The following is a 19258-nucleotide window of genomic DNA, read 5'->3' as shown; positions in this document are numbered from 1 at the left end:
AACTTGGGTCTCCAGCTGTTTTTGGACTGCAATTCCAATCTTCCCTGACTGCTGGTCCTGCTACTTAGGGAGGATGGGAGTTGTAGTCCAAAAACAGCTGGAGACCCAAGTTTGGGAAAGCCAGGTGTAGACTGAGTTGGATCTGACTTGGTGCAAGGCACCTTCCTATGTTCCTATGACCAGCACGGGCAGTGCAGTCCCCACATGCATGCTTGTCAGGAGAACACATGCCTTATACCACCTCTAAAGCAATAACTGCCTCTTTGAAGGGCACCATTCATATTTTTGTACACAATGTGATTCCCCCCTTGGTAAGGGAAACAGGGAGGATTACAGTCCACATTGAAAGTGCCCAAGTGACATTTTAAAATGGAGGTATTTTCTCTTGGCAAGTGTTTGGCTGAGGGGATTTGTGGGGAAGAGGCAGCACCATTCCCTCAGAGAACATTTTGGACCCTCCCCCCAGGTCCTCTTTCACTACAAAGGAAACCTCCCCCACCCCCCAAAAAAACCCATTGTCTCCCTATTAAAACCATGCTAAGTAAAAGCAATTGTGGATAACTTTTATAATAATAATAATAATAATAATAATAATAATAATTTATTATTTATACCCCGCCCATCTGGCTGGGTTTCCCCGGCCACACTGGGCGGCTTACAACAGAATATTAAAATACAATAATCTATTAAACATTAAAAGCTTCCCCAAACAGGACTGCCTAATAGTAGCAATGGTAGGAAAGGATAAAAGGGGGGAAACCATCTCAAGTCAATTAGAGGTGGGCTCAAATCTTCATTTAACTAAATCTCCATATCGAAAGTGTGACAAGGAATGGTTGTATGTGTTTCATTCAAATGGAATAGCAGCCACGTTAAATGCAACAAGATAGAGAAGCTAAAATGTTAAATCAGTATAGCACAGGCCTAGTTCAATGGTGTTTACTCCCAGTTCTAGGACTGCCACATTAACCTCACGGTCTCAGACAGAATAAGGCATGCTAAACTTTCAGATTTCTGTCTCATTAAAGGCTACTGTAAGGCACAAAGGCCTGCATAAGTAGTGTATTCCTCATCTCCTTTGATTCCCCTCCGTTTCCAAAGATTGGCAAACCATTGCTTTCTGTATTGGCTCTTGTTCAACAAAATCATAACAAGCGTGACAACAAATTCTTTTGGATGAGAACGAGAACGGTTTTTGGATTTTTAAAAATGGAAATTACAAGTGGAAGTCATCTGTTGCTTCCAAACACAAAGTAACGAGGCAACTCTTCATAACTGAGGAATTACGAACTTGGCAAAGCCACAAGAATATCAGAGAGTACGCCAGAAACTCAGTTTCCCAAACCAAAACTAAAATCAAAAGAATGAACTAACAAAACCGACATACAGACACTCTTCCAAACTTTTGAGGTAAAGATGTGTCCAGTCCTGAAAACATAAGTCACCAGCTGAGCATGATGATGTAATTTGTGGGTGGCTGTACCGGATACAGCTGCCCATAAACAAATGAGGTGCCCCATCTTCCTCTCCTGGCAGAGTTTACTGACACAGATCAGATGTTTTGGAAAACCTAACTTTAAATTTCTTGAGTGGTCAGGACTTCCTTCACAAAGTGAACACAGCCTAGTTAGCTCAGTTATCTGATAGAGGTAATGGTAGTTAGAGAAAACCAGGCTCTGTGTGTTTTGGGATAAGCAGGCAGGGAATGATGGGAACTGTAGTTATGAAACTTCCAGGAATCCAAAGTGGAAGAACATTGGGCTATAGCGGCCTTCCCCAACCTGGGGCCCGGCAGATGTTTTGGACTACAACTCCCATCCTCTCCAAGAATCAGGGATTACTGCAGATGTAGGGACCAGGTTAAGGAAGCCTGGCCTATAGTGATGATGTTTTATTATTATTTCAGACACTTCTTTAATGTCATTCACCCGAGCTGGGGCAGAAGAGGGTCTAGGTCCCCCCACCCCACCCCCAACTACTGTTTCATCAGGTAACAGCTAACTAAGCTGTGTTCCCTTCCTAAAGGGCCTTTGTGAAGCAGCTCTGCTGCCCAGGGCAGTTCTCAGTCATTTGGAAGCAGATGCTATGTACTGTCAAACGAAGCACCCAGTCAACCACCAACTTCAGTGCTATTGACTTCTCAACCCATCTCAGCATATAAACTATATAAAACAAAGTGTCTCTTGTGGCACCTTGAAGACTTGTTTAACAGTTCCTCTGGAAATTGTTTTATGTATGATAGGTACTTGAACGTATCACAAGAGCTCATGTGATTCACAGCTTGTTCAGAAGGTTTCATCACTGGGGAGGGGGAGAACCACTCCAGTGGATGCTTCTAGGGCTGCACTGTACTTTGGGGCTAAAAATATCGTGAGCAGGAAAGCAGGGCAAAGAAAATATCCCCACTCCACACCAAAAACACAATGGCCAGCTTTTTACACCTGTTCACTGCCGTTTCCTCACTGTCACCCTGTTTTGGCAACGTGGAGGGGGGAGGCAGGAGGAGAAGAGTGTCTCTCGACCCAACATGAGCCCATACAATCAGAGACCATGTAGTGAATGTGATGGGGACATGACTCGACCCAGCTAATCGAGACATGACTGTGCGGCAATGCTAATGCGGGCAAACAGAACCGATCCAGAACATGATGCTTTCTTCACTGGTCAGGGGCGCAATCCCTGCCAATCGATTCACTAATTGCCCTTGCTCCGAACAGACAAGACTTTCAGATCAGCCGCTCTAAAAGAGACTTGAAATGGGGAACTCTTTTCACTGCTACCAAACATATTAGTGGTAAGTGCCCCCCCCCCCAATTTTTAGCCCTACAAACGTTCCTCATTCCAATCAGTGCCGCTCTGGCTTTTTTGCTCTATTACTTGATTTCTCGTCTTTTATGCCTTGCTTTTTGCAGAGATTCATCTGCCCTACAGTGGTTACCTAAGAGAAACTACACAGTCTGCCTTTCGTTTAGGTGCATTGAGCTTGCATAAAGCACTTTTTTAAGCGACACGGCTCAAGTTTGAACTCTGGGTCTTGCGAGATTAAAACGCAGTGCGTGGCACACCTATTTGCACAGGTGCTCAGCATGCAAACATGACCACTCACGCACCACATTTGGTTCCACAATAAAGCAGCGTTCGGAATGATTGAGGAAGAGCTCTCAGCTAAGGGATTAGTTTTCTCTAAGGTAACACAATAGCAGAATGAATCACATATTGACAGATCAGAAGAGTGAAGACCGAAACCCTGCAGGTTTTGGCTCAGGTTTTGCACTGGGGCATCTCGCTCTGCACAAATGCACTTCAGTCACCAAAACAGCACAACGGTGGGGATGCAAAAAAAGCATCTTTTATGCGAGCCTTCAGAAAGGATCCACCGAAACGCAGGCTTTCGATTTACGCAAATGTTCAGTCCAAGAGGACTATAGGAATATTTACACGAGGGGATGGTGTACATACATATATACACAAACCCAAGCCTATAAAAGGGGGTTGTGTGCTGCCTTGTGAAATATTAACCAATAGTTACCTCGTTAACATTGATTTTTGACTTTGCAGATGACTCTAGAAAGGCACAGTTACACCACTGTCTTGCTAAGTTCTGTCCCTGTTCTTTGCCAACTACACGTTCATCTTCCAGGTCACATTTATTGCCAACCAGAATCATGGGAACCTGCGCAGAAAGAATAAGAGAGTTATTAACAGATGGCATTCAAAGCTGCGTGCTTAGTCTGAGCAGACCTGCAAAAATACTCGCTGACTAAGGTTAGCAGTCTCTAGAACGAAGGAGTCGCGCCTCCCCCCCTTACATCTGGAGAAATTTCCTACTCTTAGTTTTTCATGATTTTGCTTAACAGATTGATTACACATTATTGCTTTCTACTGATAACATGTTTCAAAAAGCAAAGATGTGAGAAATTTATGAAGACATTAAAAAAGGAGTTTCATCATATTGAAAAAGGAAGGCAGAATCTGCACTTTTCAAAAAAAAAAATCTAACACCAGCAATAGGGAACCTGCCGTGGCTGTTCTCCAAGAGCCATGTCCATCTGCCTCACACCTGACAGCCTATGTATCATCAGGGGTGGGACAGGTACTATTGCTGCGACAAAGAAACTATTGGGAACTTAAAGTGAGGTCTCAATTGTTCTTTTGCAAGTTGAGCTCCCTGTCAGCCACGAACAGCTGATCGGCGCCAAGAGGAAGCTCCACTCAAATTGACACACTGAGGTGGATCATTGTCTCAGTTTGAAGCAGTTTGCTTTCAAATGACTTCCTAAAATGAAGCTTTCTTCCTCTGCAAAGGGTGGAAAAGGTTTGATTTGAGGAAGGAGAACTAGCCCCTCTGAAGTCGCATTCCCAGTTGCAATCAGTGTACCTTTAAAAGAGGGTGTAGATCAGTGGTTACAGTGATCCCCTTTGATAATAGGAGATTGAGGGGTGGCTTAACCTACCCACTTGTCGAAGTGGGCCTGTGAAGGGTGGGGAAATCAGGCTAGTGCCCCATCACTGAATAGGAAAAATATGTATTAGAACTGTGTCACAAATCTGTATTATTTGGACACAAAACCCCTATATTACTTGCAAAGTAGAACTCCAAAGTACATTTGGAGGATAAATGACTGAATTATACATTAAGTACCTGCAAGAAAGTAAGCAAACAAACCATTTTGTACCCGTCTTTACCATGACTACATCACACTGATAATTAAACCGTCTCATGGCAACTATCAAAGAAATGGAGATACCACAGTCTGGAAGGTTCATTGACACACAATCTATTTCCACAAGCACTTACCTTAATGTCAGTTTCTACAACAACACAGAGTTGACATTTCAAACCCTCAGATAGGCAGTAGCTACTTTTCAATTCAACATAAGTTATACAACAGGATTTACATCACTTCCCAAGAAATACGCTGTATGTATTGGCCCCAGTAATTTGTCCTGCTTAGGCAATAAATGCCTTCTCCACTCCAGAAATGGGGCTTCAGAGTCATGAAATGCAAAGACAGCTACGCAACCATTATGTTCTTATTTTGAAGTGTTTGGCAGCATGCTTGACATTAAAACTTTAATTGCAAACACTGAACACACATGCACAGAGACACATCCTGTTTCGCCTGAGCTATCTAAAAGCGCTACACACAGAAAACTGATGATAATGGGTGTGCACACCATTCTGTTTCCTGAAGTATTTAAAACACACACACACACAGCAAAGTTTGCACTTTCCAGAAGGAAAGTACCTCATATACTTCCCCTTAATAAATAATTAGCAATATACAGTAATAAAAATTAAGCTTTTAATATTTAAACTCAACTGTGTAAAATTATTTATTAAACCAAGTCTCCCTCAGGTCATTTCAGAATAGTTCTAACATTTGCTAAATTTCTGAACGCACTCTCTTATTCATGGAAGATCAGTTCCAGGTAAAAAGAAACACATTTCTTATGATTCCCCCCCCCCCCAGAGGTGTAGTTAAATCTGCTACTATACAAGCTACTATCCTGCTAAAAGAAATGAAATCCATACTTCGTTTAAAACAAGGAAAGAAAATCATCTAGCATATTAAAATCTAGAAGCTATCACTTAACATGTAAAGTTTTTTTTAACAATAGTAACTTGTTAGAATTAGGGGATTTATATCCAGCATAATTCATTTGACCCCAAACAGGATACATGTGTAACCTCAAACAGTTTAAGTTGCTGCATACCAGTGTTTTGACTTTAATGCTAAGAAAGGAATCAGCTTCTAGGATGAACATAATCCCTCATCTAAAAGATAGTTCATTTTACTTTTTTTTTTAAGCGTAACCAAGATTTGTGTATCAAAGGGGGTTTCAAAAACATTACGGGAAAAGAGAAAAATGAAGCCAGAGATAATGATCAGCAAAGATATAAAAATTGAAGAATAAAAATATGTGGCTAAACTACTTTTAAACACAATTAAGATCTTCCTGTCCACATGCATTGGATAGTAGCTACCTATTCTATGGAGATCTCTCTCATGAATACAGTGGGTTGGACAGACATACCAATTCTGTCCGCTGATTTTCTGGACTAACGGAGAGCCCAAATCAAAATAGTAAGCTAGATCTGATGCTAAAGTAACACTTCCTGATTAGCACAATAAATTGCTAGGTCACAGGTTTTACTGTGTGAATGAATGTTATGAACTTCTGTGACAGCATTTGCTGCTACTGATTCAGACAAAATATTCTCCCTACCTACCCACCCCTCAAAATAATGGTCTTCCATTTCCAAGGGCAGCCTCAGATGTTAAATCATGAGTTTTCTTATTGTTTATTGTTTTTTGATGCACAACAATCCCATTAGAGAAAGATAGAAATGGTTTTTCAAGAAATAGATATTTAAAACTCAAATATCGCAGGACACATAATAGGAGGAGTACAATATTGCACTAATACAAGTGTTCCCTCGGTCCAAGATTTCTGCTTACCTGATGAAACAACCTCCCCTCTCCTCCCCTCATGCACTGTTCTGGGGGGGGGGTTTCCTCCTAACCCTCCAAGAGCCAACTGGGGTGTGTGGGCGAAAGTCCCGTTGCACTAGCGGGAGCCTTGCACTGGCTCCTGCTAGCAGAACTACTTAGCTGAATCCAACCCATAGTGCAGTTCCACCCTGCACATTCACTCGTTGCATTACAGTGGAACCTCGGTTTATGAACACCTCGGTTTATGAATTTTCGGTTTATGAACGCCGCAACCCATCTGGAACGGATTAATTCACTTTCCATTACTTTTAATGGGAAAGTTCGCTTCAGTTTATGAACGCTTCAGTTTATGAACAGACTTCCGGAACCAATTACACCCATGTTTCAGTTTATGAACGCTTCAGTTTAAGTACTTCGTGGGCCCGTCTGGAACGGATTAATCCACTTTCCATTACTTTCAATGGAAAAGTTCGCTTCAGTTTATGAACGGTTACTCCGCGGACCGTCTGGAACGGATGAATCCACTTTCCATTACTTTCAATGGGAAAGTTCGCTTCAGTTTATGAACGCTTCAGTTTATGAACAGACTTCCAGAACCAATTGTGTTCATATACCGAGGTACCACTGCATATGGGTTGAGACTTACTTCCTAGAAGTAAGTTCAGGGAAGTTTTTAATGTTTGATGCTGTACTGTTTTTAATATTTGGTTGGAAGCCGCCCAGAGTGGCTGGGGAAAACCCAGCCAGATGGGCGGGGCATAAATAAATAAATAAATAAATAAATAATAATAATAATAATTGAAAGTCTATTAGGAATTGCAGCCTTAAGAAACAGGAAGCTGGACTAGGTGGACATTTGGTAGGACGCTGATTAAACAGGGCTACTCTTAACATATGTGGTGGTGGTATCTGTAGACAATGAAAACATCCATGCGCAACATCACAACCTACAGCATGATGCCATGGAACTGACAGCATAATGCAAAGCCCATCAGCTTGAATTGTATAGCCACTTAACAGCTGTGCAAGAGTAATTGACAGCAAAGTCATCCAGGTATAGATCTTCTGCATGATTACTGGTGGAATCCCTGCTTAAAAGGTGATAATCCATATGGGAAGTCAACTGCCTGAGTTGGCGCTCAGTCCAGCCAAATGGAAGTCTTTCACATATTACAGTAAAAGATGGACCTAGGCCAAGGTGGCTAACCTGTGCCCCGTTCCCTTGTGTTCCCAAATGAACTTGCATCACCCCGACTATTGACCATCCTGGCTGGGACTGATGAGAGATGCAGATCAACAACAGCAGGAGGGTCACAAGTTAGCCACTTTAAAATATGCACAAGTTAAAATACTAAAACGTTTAAATTACCACCACTTTCTAGGCATCTAAGCACATTTAAACTATCTTGCAGCAAAGGAAGTTTTATAGTACTAAGATTTTTAGTCTACTAATCAAGTTTGTAGCATTTTCTTTAGAAAAAAACAGTATGGACTTTTGAGCACAGCTATTTTGATTAGCCAGATTATCAAACAACTAGAAAACTGTGTTTTTCCACCTGATGGCAGCCAGAAACAAAATGTCTACCAAAGAGCCACAAAACCCGTTTTAAATAGCAAGTCATAATGGGAGTTACTGAGCCTTCTAAAAACCTGGCACCATATGTAGCCATTTCAGTGACAAAAGGTTGAGCAGGAGGAATTGGGCTTGTACACTGGCGTATTCTACTAAAAATCTACTTCTTATGGGACTTGAACTTTTCCAGAGTTCAACCCCAGTTTGGGATACTGAGCATTTCTGACTAACCGTCCAGTAATGTCCATATGAATAGCTTCCAAAATATCTAAATAGAGAAATTTATGATATCATACAAAACATTCTAGAACAGTGTTTTTCAGTCATCTTATTAACTGTGCAAAAAACAGATGCTGGCTTGTGTAGTTTTTTCTTGGGGGGGGGGAGATTCCAATGGTTCACAAAGCAATAACCCATTTACTTACGTCTTCTGTGTCCTTGACCCGTAAGATCTGCTCCCTCAGGTCCTGCAAGTCATTGAACGTGGACTGTGCTGTAATAGAATATACTAGTGCAAACCCCTGACCATTCTTCATATAGAGATCCCTCATTGCTGTAAATTGCTCCTGTAATCAAAAAAATTTTATAAAAAAAATGAATTAGCAGTTTAGTTTAATTAGCTGTTTAACATACACACATTAAGATGTTCAGGTTTAAACAGGGATAAAAAGGTCATAGGCAACTGGAAATTTCCAGTCTTAGCTCTTGCAGAAATCCAGTGAAAAAATTAATTTACTTTAAAAGGAACCGGCTTTCTCAAATATCCTTCTTTCAATGTTAGAAATTTTAAACAAGGGCTTTGCAGTGTTTAGGGCGGCTTCACACCTTACAACCAAAGGGTGTATCTTCTTCTACTGCGAAAGGCACCTATGTATCGCAGTAGAAGCAGATAACACATACCCCTCCCCTCTCACCTTCTTCACCATCTCTCTCTATCATACACCCAGAGCTCACTTGAAATATGCACCAGCAGCCTGGGCAAACATAGTGTACTCAGGATGAAAAAACTATGTAGCCAGCCCAGGTCGCATATTGTAGGCTGCAGATGATAATACTAAATGCACAGTGATAAATAAAACACACTTCTATCGTAAGATGTGAAGCAGTCTTTAGATTCAGAAGGATTTCAGGAAATCTTTTCAGAACATCAAGAACCACTATAAGCTTTAAAGGATGGACGCCCAAGAAAGCCAGGCAGATAGGCAGTCTCTCTTAAAGGCAGCAATTGTATCGGTACATGTGTTTTACAAGTTTTTTAGCAGCGTGCACACTTTATCTGTCAGCTTTAACTGCCATAATGTTTTAATTTGTTGTAGTTTTCAACAATAAAGAAGTTCAACAAGAGGATTTTTTGTTAGAACTTTAAAGTGCCGGAAATCTGAAAATGTTTTTAAATTTTACGAAGTTCTAATGAAAAACTTTCAAGACAATATTTCAGTTTGTTCCTAATAAACTGTGCAAGGGGCTACCGGTACTTGGAATAATAGAAAAGGCAAGAAATGCTGGTTTGCTCGTAGCCACATAACATAAGCAAGAAAGAGATGGGACCCCCCCCCTTATAATCCATGTCTTGCGTCACTCTTAGTGTTCCCTTCAAATATTAAGCATTTCAGATTTCAGGATAGATCTCACTTACTGTCCCTGCTGTATCGAGGATTTCAAGCATACATTGTTGACAGTCTACTTCCACTTGCTGAAAGACAAATAAAGGACAGATACCATTATAGCCTTAAGGGGCAGGAGGAAGAGACTCAATTAATGCTTGCTCATAACCTCCTGGCAATAGGGGCATTTAAGCATTACAAACAACTCGCGCACCACCTGTGTACACAAACAGTTAAGCTTCACAGTTATGCACAAGTTACAGTCCATGAATTTATGCAAGTGTTGTGTACACAACTGTTGAGCTGTACAAATCAGCAGGATTTAGAAAAGCCAACGAGAGTGTACACACAAACTTGTACGTGTGTGCAGACAGCTTGCATTTGTGTATAGTGTACATGTGAACAAGCCTTACTGTGAGCTTTTCCACTGCTTTCTGAGTGTATGCATGGGGTTGCATTAAAAAAGGATGGAACGTGGCAGGCAGGAGATAAAATACCCAAAGAGCAAGCAGTCCTTTCAATAGCAGTCTCTAAGTGCTGCCTGCCAGTATCCATTGTCTGTTATTAGGAATGCAGGAAGCTACCTAGTTAGACCACTGGTCCACTGAGCTCGGTATTGCATATGACTGTCAGAGGCTCTTCAAGATTTCAGGCAGGAATATTTCCTAGCCCTATCTATCTGGAGATGCCCGAGAGTGAAACTGTGACCTTCTATATGTGCTCTGCCGTTGAACTATAATACCTAAATGGATGTCAAGCATGTATTTAATTTTTAATGGAACAACACTGACATGTAATATGATCAAGGAAATATTTGTGTGGGTGTGCTTGTAATCTAGGAACACAGGAAGCTGCCTTATACTGAACCAGATCTTTGCTTCACCTAGCTCAGTTTATCTGTGGTGACTGGCAGGGCCTTCCAAAAAAGCTTTAGACAAGAGTCTTTTCCATCTGTGCAAGAGGTGCTTGAACCTGGAATCTTTTGCATGCAAATATTATGGTTAAGTTAAAAAGTATCCACAATGAAACTGCAGTGCAACAACAATAAAGTAATAATAAAAACACTGCTTCATAGGGTTGTCCAAAACGTTTGGCTTCTGATTTACATCCTGTTATGAAATGGGAGTGAAGAGTTGAGTTGAACGCTGTTGTTCTTGTTTTTTTAATGGAATTAAGCAAAAAACTTTGGGCTTTTCTCCAAAACTTATAAAATCCACAAATGCCAAGGAGTTGCAAACGCTGATTTAAAATGCTTAATTATTATTTATTAAACTTAGTATGCTGCTTTTTTAAAACAGCAAGTAGCTTAAAATTGACTTACACTTAGTTTGACATTGTGAAATAAGGCTGCATGGCATTAGACCTGATCACCTAGAATGCTTTGGATGCTGTATCAGGCCCAGACTCAACTGGTGCTGACCACGTTTCTCTGTCCTGGGCTTAGTGATTGTGCCCCTCCCCCTTTTTAAAGGAAATGCAACTACAGGGAGGCCCTCTCTAAACTGGGAATGTAGCATTCAGAGAGCAGGGGAAGATTCATCTTTCCCATGCTGCTTTCCCAACCCACAACCACCATAGAAACCATTTGACCCCGAAGGTACCAACTTTGGGAGAAACCAGCAGTTTCAGGAGTAATTCTTGGTAGGAAAATGGCATAGGGAAAGGGCTGTCCCCCATTTACCATGCCACAGTTCATATCCAGATTTGGTCCTCTCTATATCAAAGACAAAACAAGCCCAAGATAAACCAGGGGTAGAGAATCTGTAGTCCTGCATATGCTGTTGGACTACAACTTTTTGTTGGCCAAGCTTGCATGGGCTGATGTAAACTGGAGTCCAGCAACATCTGGAGGGCCCTGGGATAGACAATCATGTAATTATTCTCTTGGGAAGAATTAGCAACACACTATTAGGAATATGATCCTAATAATAGTCTGATCGTGTTGTGGGAGGAGGCCATGAATTCTATACCAAGGGGGGTGGGAAACTGGGCAAGGGAAGTCTTAAAGTTACTGATCTGAGAGTGGGTGGAGAAAATCACAGCTTCATACTTTACCTTTCTGTAGGAGTCTTCTATTGTGGGGTCATATTTTTCAACAAAAATTCCCTGAACAAACTGTACAGTCTGGAAAGAAAAACAAAAAAGGAAAAAGAACACACAGAGAGGGTCAGCCAGCTGCCTCCAACTGAAGATATTCAACGGGATAATCGGGCAAAGTGTTTGCAAAGCACAGACATTTTGCTTGGTTCTCCCAATCTTATTGTCAAGCTGATGCCTAGTTAGTGAAACAGGAAAATCAATGCAGGTAAAAGTAAAGGTTTAAAAGGTGCAAGTCTCCTTCAAGTGCTTAATCCATAACTGATATTCAAACCCCATTTCAACAAATTTATGCAGATTTCAGGGTGAAAATGTCTCTTCTCCAGCTACTTATGAGACTGGTTTAAAGAAAGAGCTTCATTAAGCTAACTTTCTATAGGTTGGGGCAATCTGCATTATTTACCACAGTTTACATGTTATGCTAAACTGTGAAGTACCACACAACCCTGACCCGCTGCCTGGGGGTTGTCATTTGTCTCACTCATGGATAACTGCTACAGCCCACCACTATTCCTCTTGCACTGAGCATATGCGGTAATATAAAACACCAGAGAAACTCACATGGGATGCGATTTTTTTGAAGCTTTGCATTAAAGTGAATATGTGCACATAGAAAAGATTTAAATGAAAAAGGGCAATTGCAGCAAAAGGGAGCAGAAAGTGTAGGTTTCGCTCCCCACACCTACTGGAAGAGCACTGAAAGATGCAAGTACATGTAACAGGTCAAGTACATGTAAGTTAGGTAGGTAGCCTAACTTAATTGTTTACAACTGACCCTGACCTTAATCCTAACTCAGGTAAGGATCCCCAGTGTTACGCAAATGCTCCAGTGACACTAGGAAAGTCTTGGGAAGTCTCCAAAGGGCAGTAACATCCGGACGGACAAACCAGAAGATGGGATTGAAAAGCAAACCAGAAGTTAAGGCCGAAGGGCAACAACATACTGCAGGGGCATGGCAGAATTTAGGAAGACCTTGTTGCTCAACTGGAATAGCTAGTTCTATTATATCCCTGCCTGTCCTGGCCAGAAGGTTCTTCGCTGAGAAGTTGCTGACTGCAGTTCAGTGGCCCACCAGCAGCTCATCCCAAAAGGCTTACAAACCTGGACCTGATTGTTACAGTACAGGTGAACCAGGCTATATGAACCTGGTTCTAAACTAAAACCCAGTTACAAGACTGAACATGGGTAACAATTTCTGTGCTTCAGATTCACAACCTGTTTAATTATATTTAAACACTTGTAGCACCGTCAGGGTGGAGGATGAGGTTCTAAACCAACTAATACCTACGAGACATTTAGCAAGACCAATGATGTAAATTGCATCGGCCTTTTGCAAAAAAGTGTTTTATTGTAACAATCCCTCATTTTCTCCCCAGGAAGTCTAGGAGGTAAGCCATTAACAGCACTGTTTTGCAGATTTGCCCAAGAACAGCATGCACACACAGGGTCTCAACAAAGGTTTCCCAAGACCATTTTTGACTACTGAATGGGCTTTATTAGCTCTCAAGAATATTCTGCCCTTCTGTGGAATGTGATCAATTTTTGCAGTGCGTACACATGCATGTACAGGTATCAAGTAGTTCCCTTCAAATAATATAACAGCCACCTTTTCTGCAGTGACTCGTGCAAATGTCTTTTCCAGCTACTGGCTCTAAGAAATCACAAACAGCCTTTAAACAACAGCCTGTTTTGTTCAGGGTCAAAGCTGGGATTTTTCTCATGATGACAAGAAACACAAGCACTATAGCTCCTAATAAGTGGTTTCAGATTTTGAAAGGCCAGTTATCTGCAAAAGGCATCATTGTATTTGGGGGGTGGGGGAGTCCTGAACGCTCCAATGATTTCTTAACAAGGGAGAAAACAATTTTCTAGCTTTCATGTTCAATAGAGGAAGGGAGGCACCATTCAAAAGTCATTCTTTCAGCATAGCACAACCTACACACTGCCTCCTAGAAAAAAAGATCAAGGCATCTACTAAAGCAAAAAGCAATGGAAAGTCCATATATAAAGATACCCTGGGACGATATTATTGATCCCAAACCTTTCGAACTGCAAAGGAGGTTAGAAGGGTGATGATTAGACCCAAATATGGTATGGAGACCTGATAGCTTTGCCTAAAGCCTATAATCTAAGGGCTTGTCCAAACTTACCTTTATTCTGCTCTTTCTAGGCAAAGTTTACTATTTAAAGCTCCTGTGAAAACCCACTCTTTAAAGCTCAATCAGAGTAAAAGTCAATCCGCAGAAAACCCAAAAGTCATTTATTGACAACGCAACACAGATTTCATTATTCTTGTTTCTTATATTCATTTCTCATTTTTTAACAAAATGTTTCAAAAGAGACCTGCAGGTTTTAATCTCATTTGCAAATGGTTAAAAAGCCGCAGAGATCTCACTTACGTTTTAAACACAGGAAGCTGATAGGCTATATGTACAAAGACAGCCCTCCCTCAGTTTGCTAAATAAGAGTACATTATTTAACTACTCAGAACATTCTGTATTTCACATGCCCTTTAGTACCAAACAGTAATTTATCAATCACATCATCAGGTCTTTCAGATACTAAGGCAAAATAAAAATGCATATGAGAAAATACAAAGAGCCCCGAAGTACTTTAAACATTAGCTTATTGTAGCATAAGCATCTGGGAGTAGGAATTTGTTATTTATACAGCACCATCAGCATGAATGCTGATTTACAGAGTGGAAGAAACACTGGTCTCCCACCTCAAGGAGCTTGCAATTTTTAAAAATTGGCAGAGGGAAACAAAAAAGGGAACGGAAGGTGTGAACAAGGACATACGGTAATATATGATTACTTCAGTTTTACATACACAGGATTGTAGTCAATTAATTTGTGGCAATAAAAACCAGCGCAAGGAATCCTGTTAATGCAATGGGACTTAATCCTGTCTCCTCCCACCACACCCTCCCCAAATCTGCTCCAGAGGGTCAGAAGAACTCCCAGAACTGTGTGCAGAGGGAGGAGAGGAAATATTGTTCTTCCAGGCATGCAGAAAACCTTGCCCGGAAAGAACAATCTCATTAGCGCTATAATGAATGCAAGCCATAGTTCAGTTGCATGCAGCTACTTCAAATGCATGTATAGGAACCAGGGATAACAAGAAGCTAATTGTCCGTCAAGATCTTCTCCAAGCACTCCCACCCCTCAGAGGTTACATGGGGGCAGGGTGTTCAAGGTGGCAGTGCCCAAATTATGGAACTGCTTGCTCTTAAATTTTCAACCAGTGCCTTCTTTGCTACAAGTTTATTCTTTTATATCAAGACTTACTTGTTTGTCCTAATGTAGAAAACAGGAAGGCATTGCTGGCAGATGATAGAAGCCTATTATCATCAAGAATATATGGGCAGAAACATGACCTCAGAAATGCCAATACTCAAGAAATGGGCAGAGAATATTTTAACCTCTCAGGTCACACTATTGTTTACCTGAACTTAAGAGACATTATTGAATGAGGGTATACCTGCCTACTTCAGAATGAAAATGCTGAATTCCAAAATGTCGAGAAGTTCATTTTTGTCATCTCTGGCATGGACAGGCGTTAATAAAAACAAGCATCCTAACATTGGTGATGTCATTATCAGCTACTGGTGTTGTGAATGGTTAGACTATTTAATATTTAATGGCACTGTGTTTTGCAATGCACTGCATTTCCTCACCTGACCATTTACATTTTCTCTCTACGTCTATGTGCATATGGACCTGCCAACTGAGAATAACACTTTAAGCATCTGACCAAGTGGGCCCTGGTCCATGGAAGCTTAAGCTATAATAAACGTTAGGCTTCTAAATGATTCTTTGTGGGTTGGCGGCAACAGACCAACATGGCTACTGGAATGTGCACAGAATGTCTTCCTGAATTAAAATAAATGACAAGATATGTAAAGCTTTGCTCAGCAAAACATTCTATTTCCCCTGAAGATTAAGCAAAACCTACCACTAATAAAGGATGTCCTTATTCAGCATACTAACCAAAGCAACTATCAAGTCAGCTTCTCATTAAGAAGCTTGATATCACAGCGCAGGATTCCAACCTTGGCTGCAGAAAAGCCAAGGGCACTTGTCAGCTTTGGTGAATGACACAACCAGAAGCAACAAAAACTTGCAGGTAAATAATCAAGTGCAGCTTTAAGGCAGAGTGCCTGTGATTAAGTAAGTTCTTATGCAAAATACTCAACTTGAGTGCATAGTGCTTTGCCACAGCAGTGGAAACAGTGAACATTGAACACCATAAGCATCTGCCTTGTCCTGGCCAACACATTTGCATTGTACAAATACGTACGGATAGGGAAGAAATTCAGTTCGGTCCACAGACCAAAACACTGCCTTTATTTATTTATTTATTTATTTGCACTTTTCCAAATTTTGTAGTGTAATTGTTCAGCAAAGTAATACAAAAATGCATGCAATGGGGTCAAAGTGTGCTTTAAAATGCATATATTGGTGGAAATGTCAAAAAATGCATTATATTAGGGGAAATCGCTTTGCAAAAATGTATATATTAGGCAATATTGCATAGAAAATGGGCATATTAGGAGAAATTAACACAAAAATGCTGATGAATTTTCATGAAGACTTTCATTTTAATTGCAAACTGATGTGGAAATGTGGGGAACTGAACATTTGGAGATATGAGAGACTGAGAGAAACCAAAATCTTCTACGAATTGACAGCTACACAAACATAAGCTATTGTCAATTATTGGTTTCCCAATACCTTCCTACCAGGTAAGCTGTTGTCATAGCAACCTTCAACTCATTTAACTGGTTCTTAGTCCTGACTGCCTTAACCTCCACTGCCCTCAGTTCAGTTGGAGACAGTCATAATGATTTATTTCTATATCCAATAATTACTCATCCCAACAGGAAGAAGATATTGTTGGCAGGTGAAGGCTTATATCATATTGGAATATGCAATTGTGAATGAGCTCCTGATGATATGGCTAGCATTATTAGGTCTTTTTCCAACATTGCCAAAACAGATTTCAGCAAAATCCAACTATTGCAGGACAGGCACAGCAAAGAGAGAGACAGAACTTCACTTGTCATCTACAGTTTACAGAATTGTAGAGTTGGAAGGGACCATGAGGATCATCTAGTCCAACCCCCTGCAGTGCAGGAATATTTCACCCAACATAGGGCTTGAACCCATGACCCTGAGATTAAGAGTCTCATGCTCTACCAACTGAGCTATCCAGTTGCCAGATAAAAGCATTCCAACCTATCAATGGGTGACAGCCCATTTGGGAAAATCGAATCATATTATAGGACTTAGATGGTACACCTGTATTTCCTTACCCACAACCCCTACTCAATCTAAACTAGCCACTCACCAGCATCAACTGACTACCCAGGGGCGACCATCTTTCAGAAAGTATTTTAGAGGCAGGCTGGTGCACAGAAATGTGCTAGACTTAATGCTACTCTTTACACTGTTTTGTTTAGACTCCCCCTATACGTTTAGCACGTATGTCTATATAGACACACACAAGTTCTGTAACTTGATTTTTCTATTGTGGTGACCTTTTCATAGTAGGTGTTTTGTGTAAGATTATATTTGACAGGCACACATGTGACAACTGAGGAGAAGCACTTCAGACATCAGATGAAGAGGGTTTTAATTCAGAGGAGCTTATTATTTATTCAAAAGACACTTTCAAATTGAATCGTACTCATTTTATGTTTGGGAAAGTGCACAGACGGGAATGCGGGTTTCAAATTGCGGTTGCCAACTCGGGAATGGACTTTTGGTTCACTACATTTGCTATAGGAAGTGCAATAAATCAATCTCCTTTTTTAAGTCAGCAACCACAGCTCCACATTCCTGTCAGAACTTTCCAGGAGCACCTTGAATTTCTATTATTTGTTGTCTATGGATTCTGTATGAAATCCTTGACCAAGAGTAATGTGAAGACACAAACGAGATCATTCTCCCACCAACCCAGTTAGCCAGGAATGCTGCAACATTCCAAAGATTATCAAAGACCTTTATTCCTATTGCTTGACAGTTTGAATTTTACTGTTAAGACTACAGAGGAAAGTGTTGTACAATTTTAAGTATCTCTGTCCATCATCTCACTATTACCCCCCCCCAAAAAAAACAAATAGCAAAGGAGAACATCTTGCTCCTGAGCCATCCAGGAAGTCCACAGCTAGTACAGTAAGTGGCCAAATTGGCTTTGCTCACTTGCTTTGTCACCATAGCATAAGCCCTTTTGGGGAAAGACATACGTGCCCATTAGGTGTAAGTTGTTCTCTCATTCTGGTTTTATTATTTTAAAGCATATTGTGGGCATCCACTAAAAATGGCGTCCCCATCCTGCCATGACAGTTTTTAGTCTGCATGTCTATTTCAATTTCACCGAGAATGGCAAACCATCAGCCACAGAATGCTACAAGAACCTACACCACATGTAATTCATTGCCTCTCTGAAGCTCAGCTCCCCACACGTCTCACTTTATTTAAGGCTGCTTAAAAACAGGAGAAGAGCAAACACGGAGGAACAGTAATTTGAAGGCGTCTAATTTAAAATAGCCAGCCATGTTTACCAGCATCTAAAACTGTGGTATTTTAAAACTTTCTACAGTAGTTCAGCTTTAGCAATTCAGACACAGTTAGCCAGAGCACAAGGTGCAAAGTCTAGAAAGCTACAGGGCTGTGACTACACTACAAAGCTTAAAAAAAAAGTGTATTCCAAGAGAAATTCATAACCTCTCCAGAATCCTAGAGATGAGCACTTAATCAGAATCTGTTTTTCCATTATGTTGTGTAATAAAAAGGAGCCTGAGCAGCATGGCCAATTGTCGAACAAGCTCTCAGCAGAAGTCCTAATCCTTTCTTGAGGCATATAACCAAGGCCCATCCCTATTCCCAAGGTGACTGTTTTACAAAGCCCAACACTATACGTTATGTGGAGTAACGTATAGGAAAAAGTGCACATTTTACAAAAAATACAGACATAGACAAATTGACCTAAACTAGGAATAACCAACTGGTTTCCTCTGGGCCAGTTGCAAGCCACAGCCCAATTTAATTTGGTCCTGATGCTCCTCCCTGATTTGAATCAAGGCCTGCTGAGAGGTTTGTATAAAATTTCACTTGTGAGGAAAAGAAGTAAAACCTCAACTTTCAAGGCACTGTAGATATCCCTTGGATGTTATATGAATTATCTACATCTACAGTATATGCGTTTGTAATGCTATATCTGAACACATGTACATCGTAATTTAGATGTCATTGCTGCTAGACAACACAAAATATTTACGGAGGCAATCTCATGAGGGTATCAGCTTGTACAGAGCAACACACGTTTTAGTCCCTCAGAGCACTTTAAGAGAATAAAGTAGCCCCCTAGTAAACGGAAGTTGGAAATCTCTCACCTAAATAGTCTAATCACAGATTGCAGGCTTTTCTGGCTGCAGAATTCAAAGAAACCCTCCCAGTCACTGCCACCCTTAACTCTAGAATTCCCCAACATCAAGCTCAGGCCAGCTTTTTCCTCCTAC

General features: G+C 40.8%; 1 protein-coding gene across 13 annotated transcripts in view; it reads right to left on the bottom strand.

Moving 5' to 3' along the window:
- The window catches only part of RAP1A (RAP1A, member of RAS oncogene family), a 94221-nt gene that overhangs the window by 4298 nt on the left and 70665 nt on the right, over positions 1-19258 (bottom strand). For all 13 annotated transcript variants that reach the window (XM_088674380.1, XM_088674373.1, XM_035124225.3 and 10 more), the window contains 4 exons: positions 11691-11759; positions 9668-9724; positions 8457-8597; positions 3530-3673 (listed from right to left, as the gene is read on the bottom strand). In XM_088674380.1, the coding sequence (XP_088530506.1) occupies positions 3530-3673; positions 8457-8597; positions 9668-9724; positions 11691-11759 (411 nt within the window). The remainder of the gene's footprint in view (positions 1-3529; positions 3674-8456; positions 8598-9667; positions 9725-11690; positions 11760-19258) is intronic.

This window comes from Zootoca vivipara, chromosome 7, assembly GCF_965207765.1.
Source record: "Zootoca vivipara chromosome 7, rZooViv2.hap1.1, whole genome shotgun sequence".
In the NCBI taxonomy this organism is placed as follows: domain Eukaryota; kingdom Metazoa; phylum Chordata; class Lepidosauria; order Squamata; family Lacertidae; genus Zootoca; species Zootoca vivipara.
This window is presented reverse-complemented; position numbering and strand designations above follow the sequence as displayed.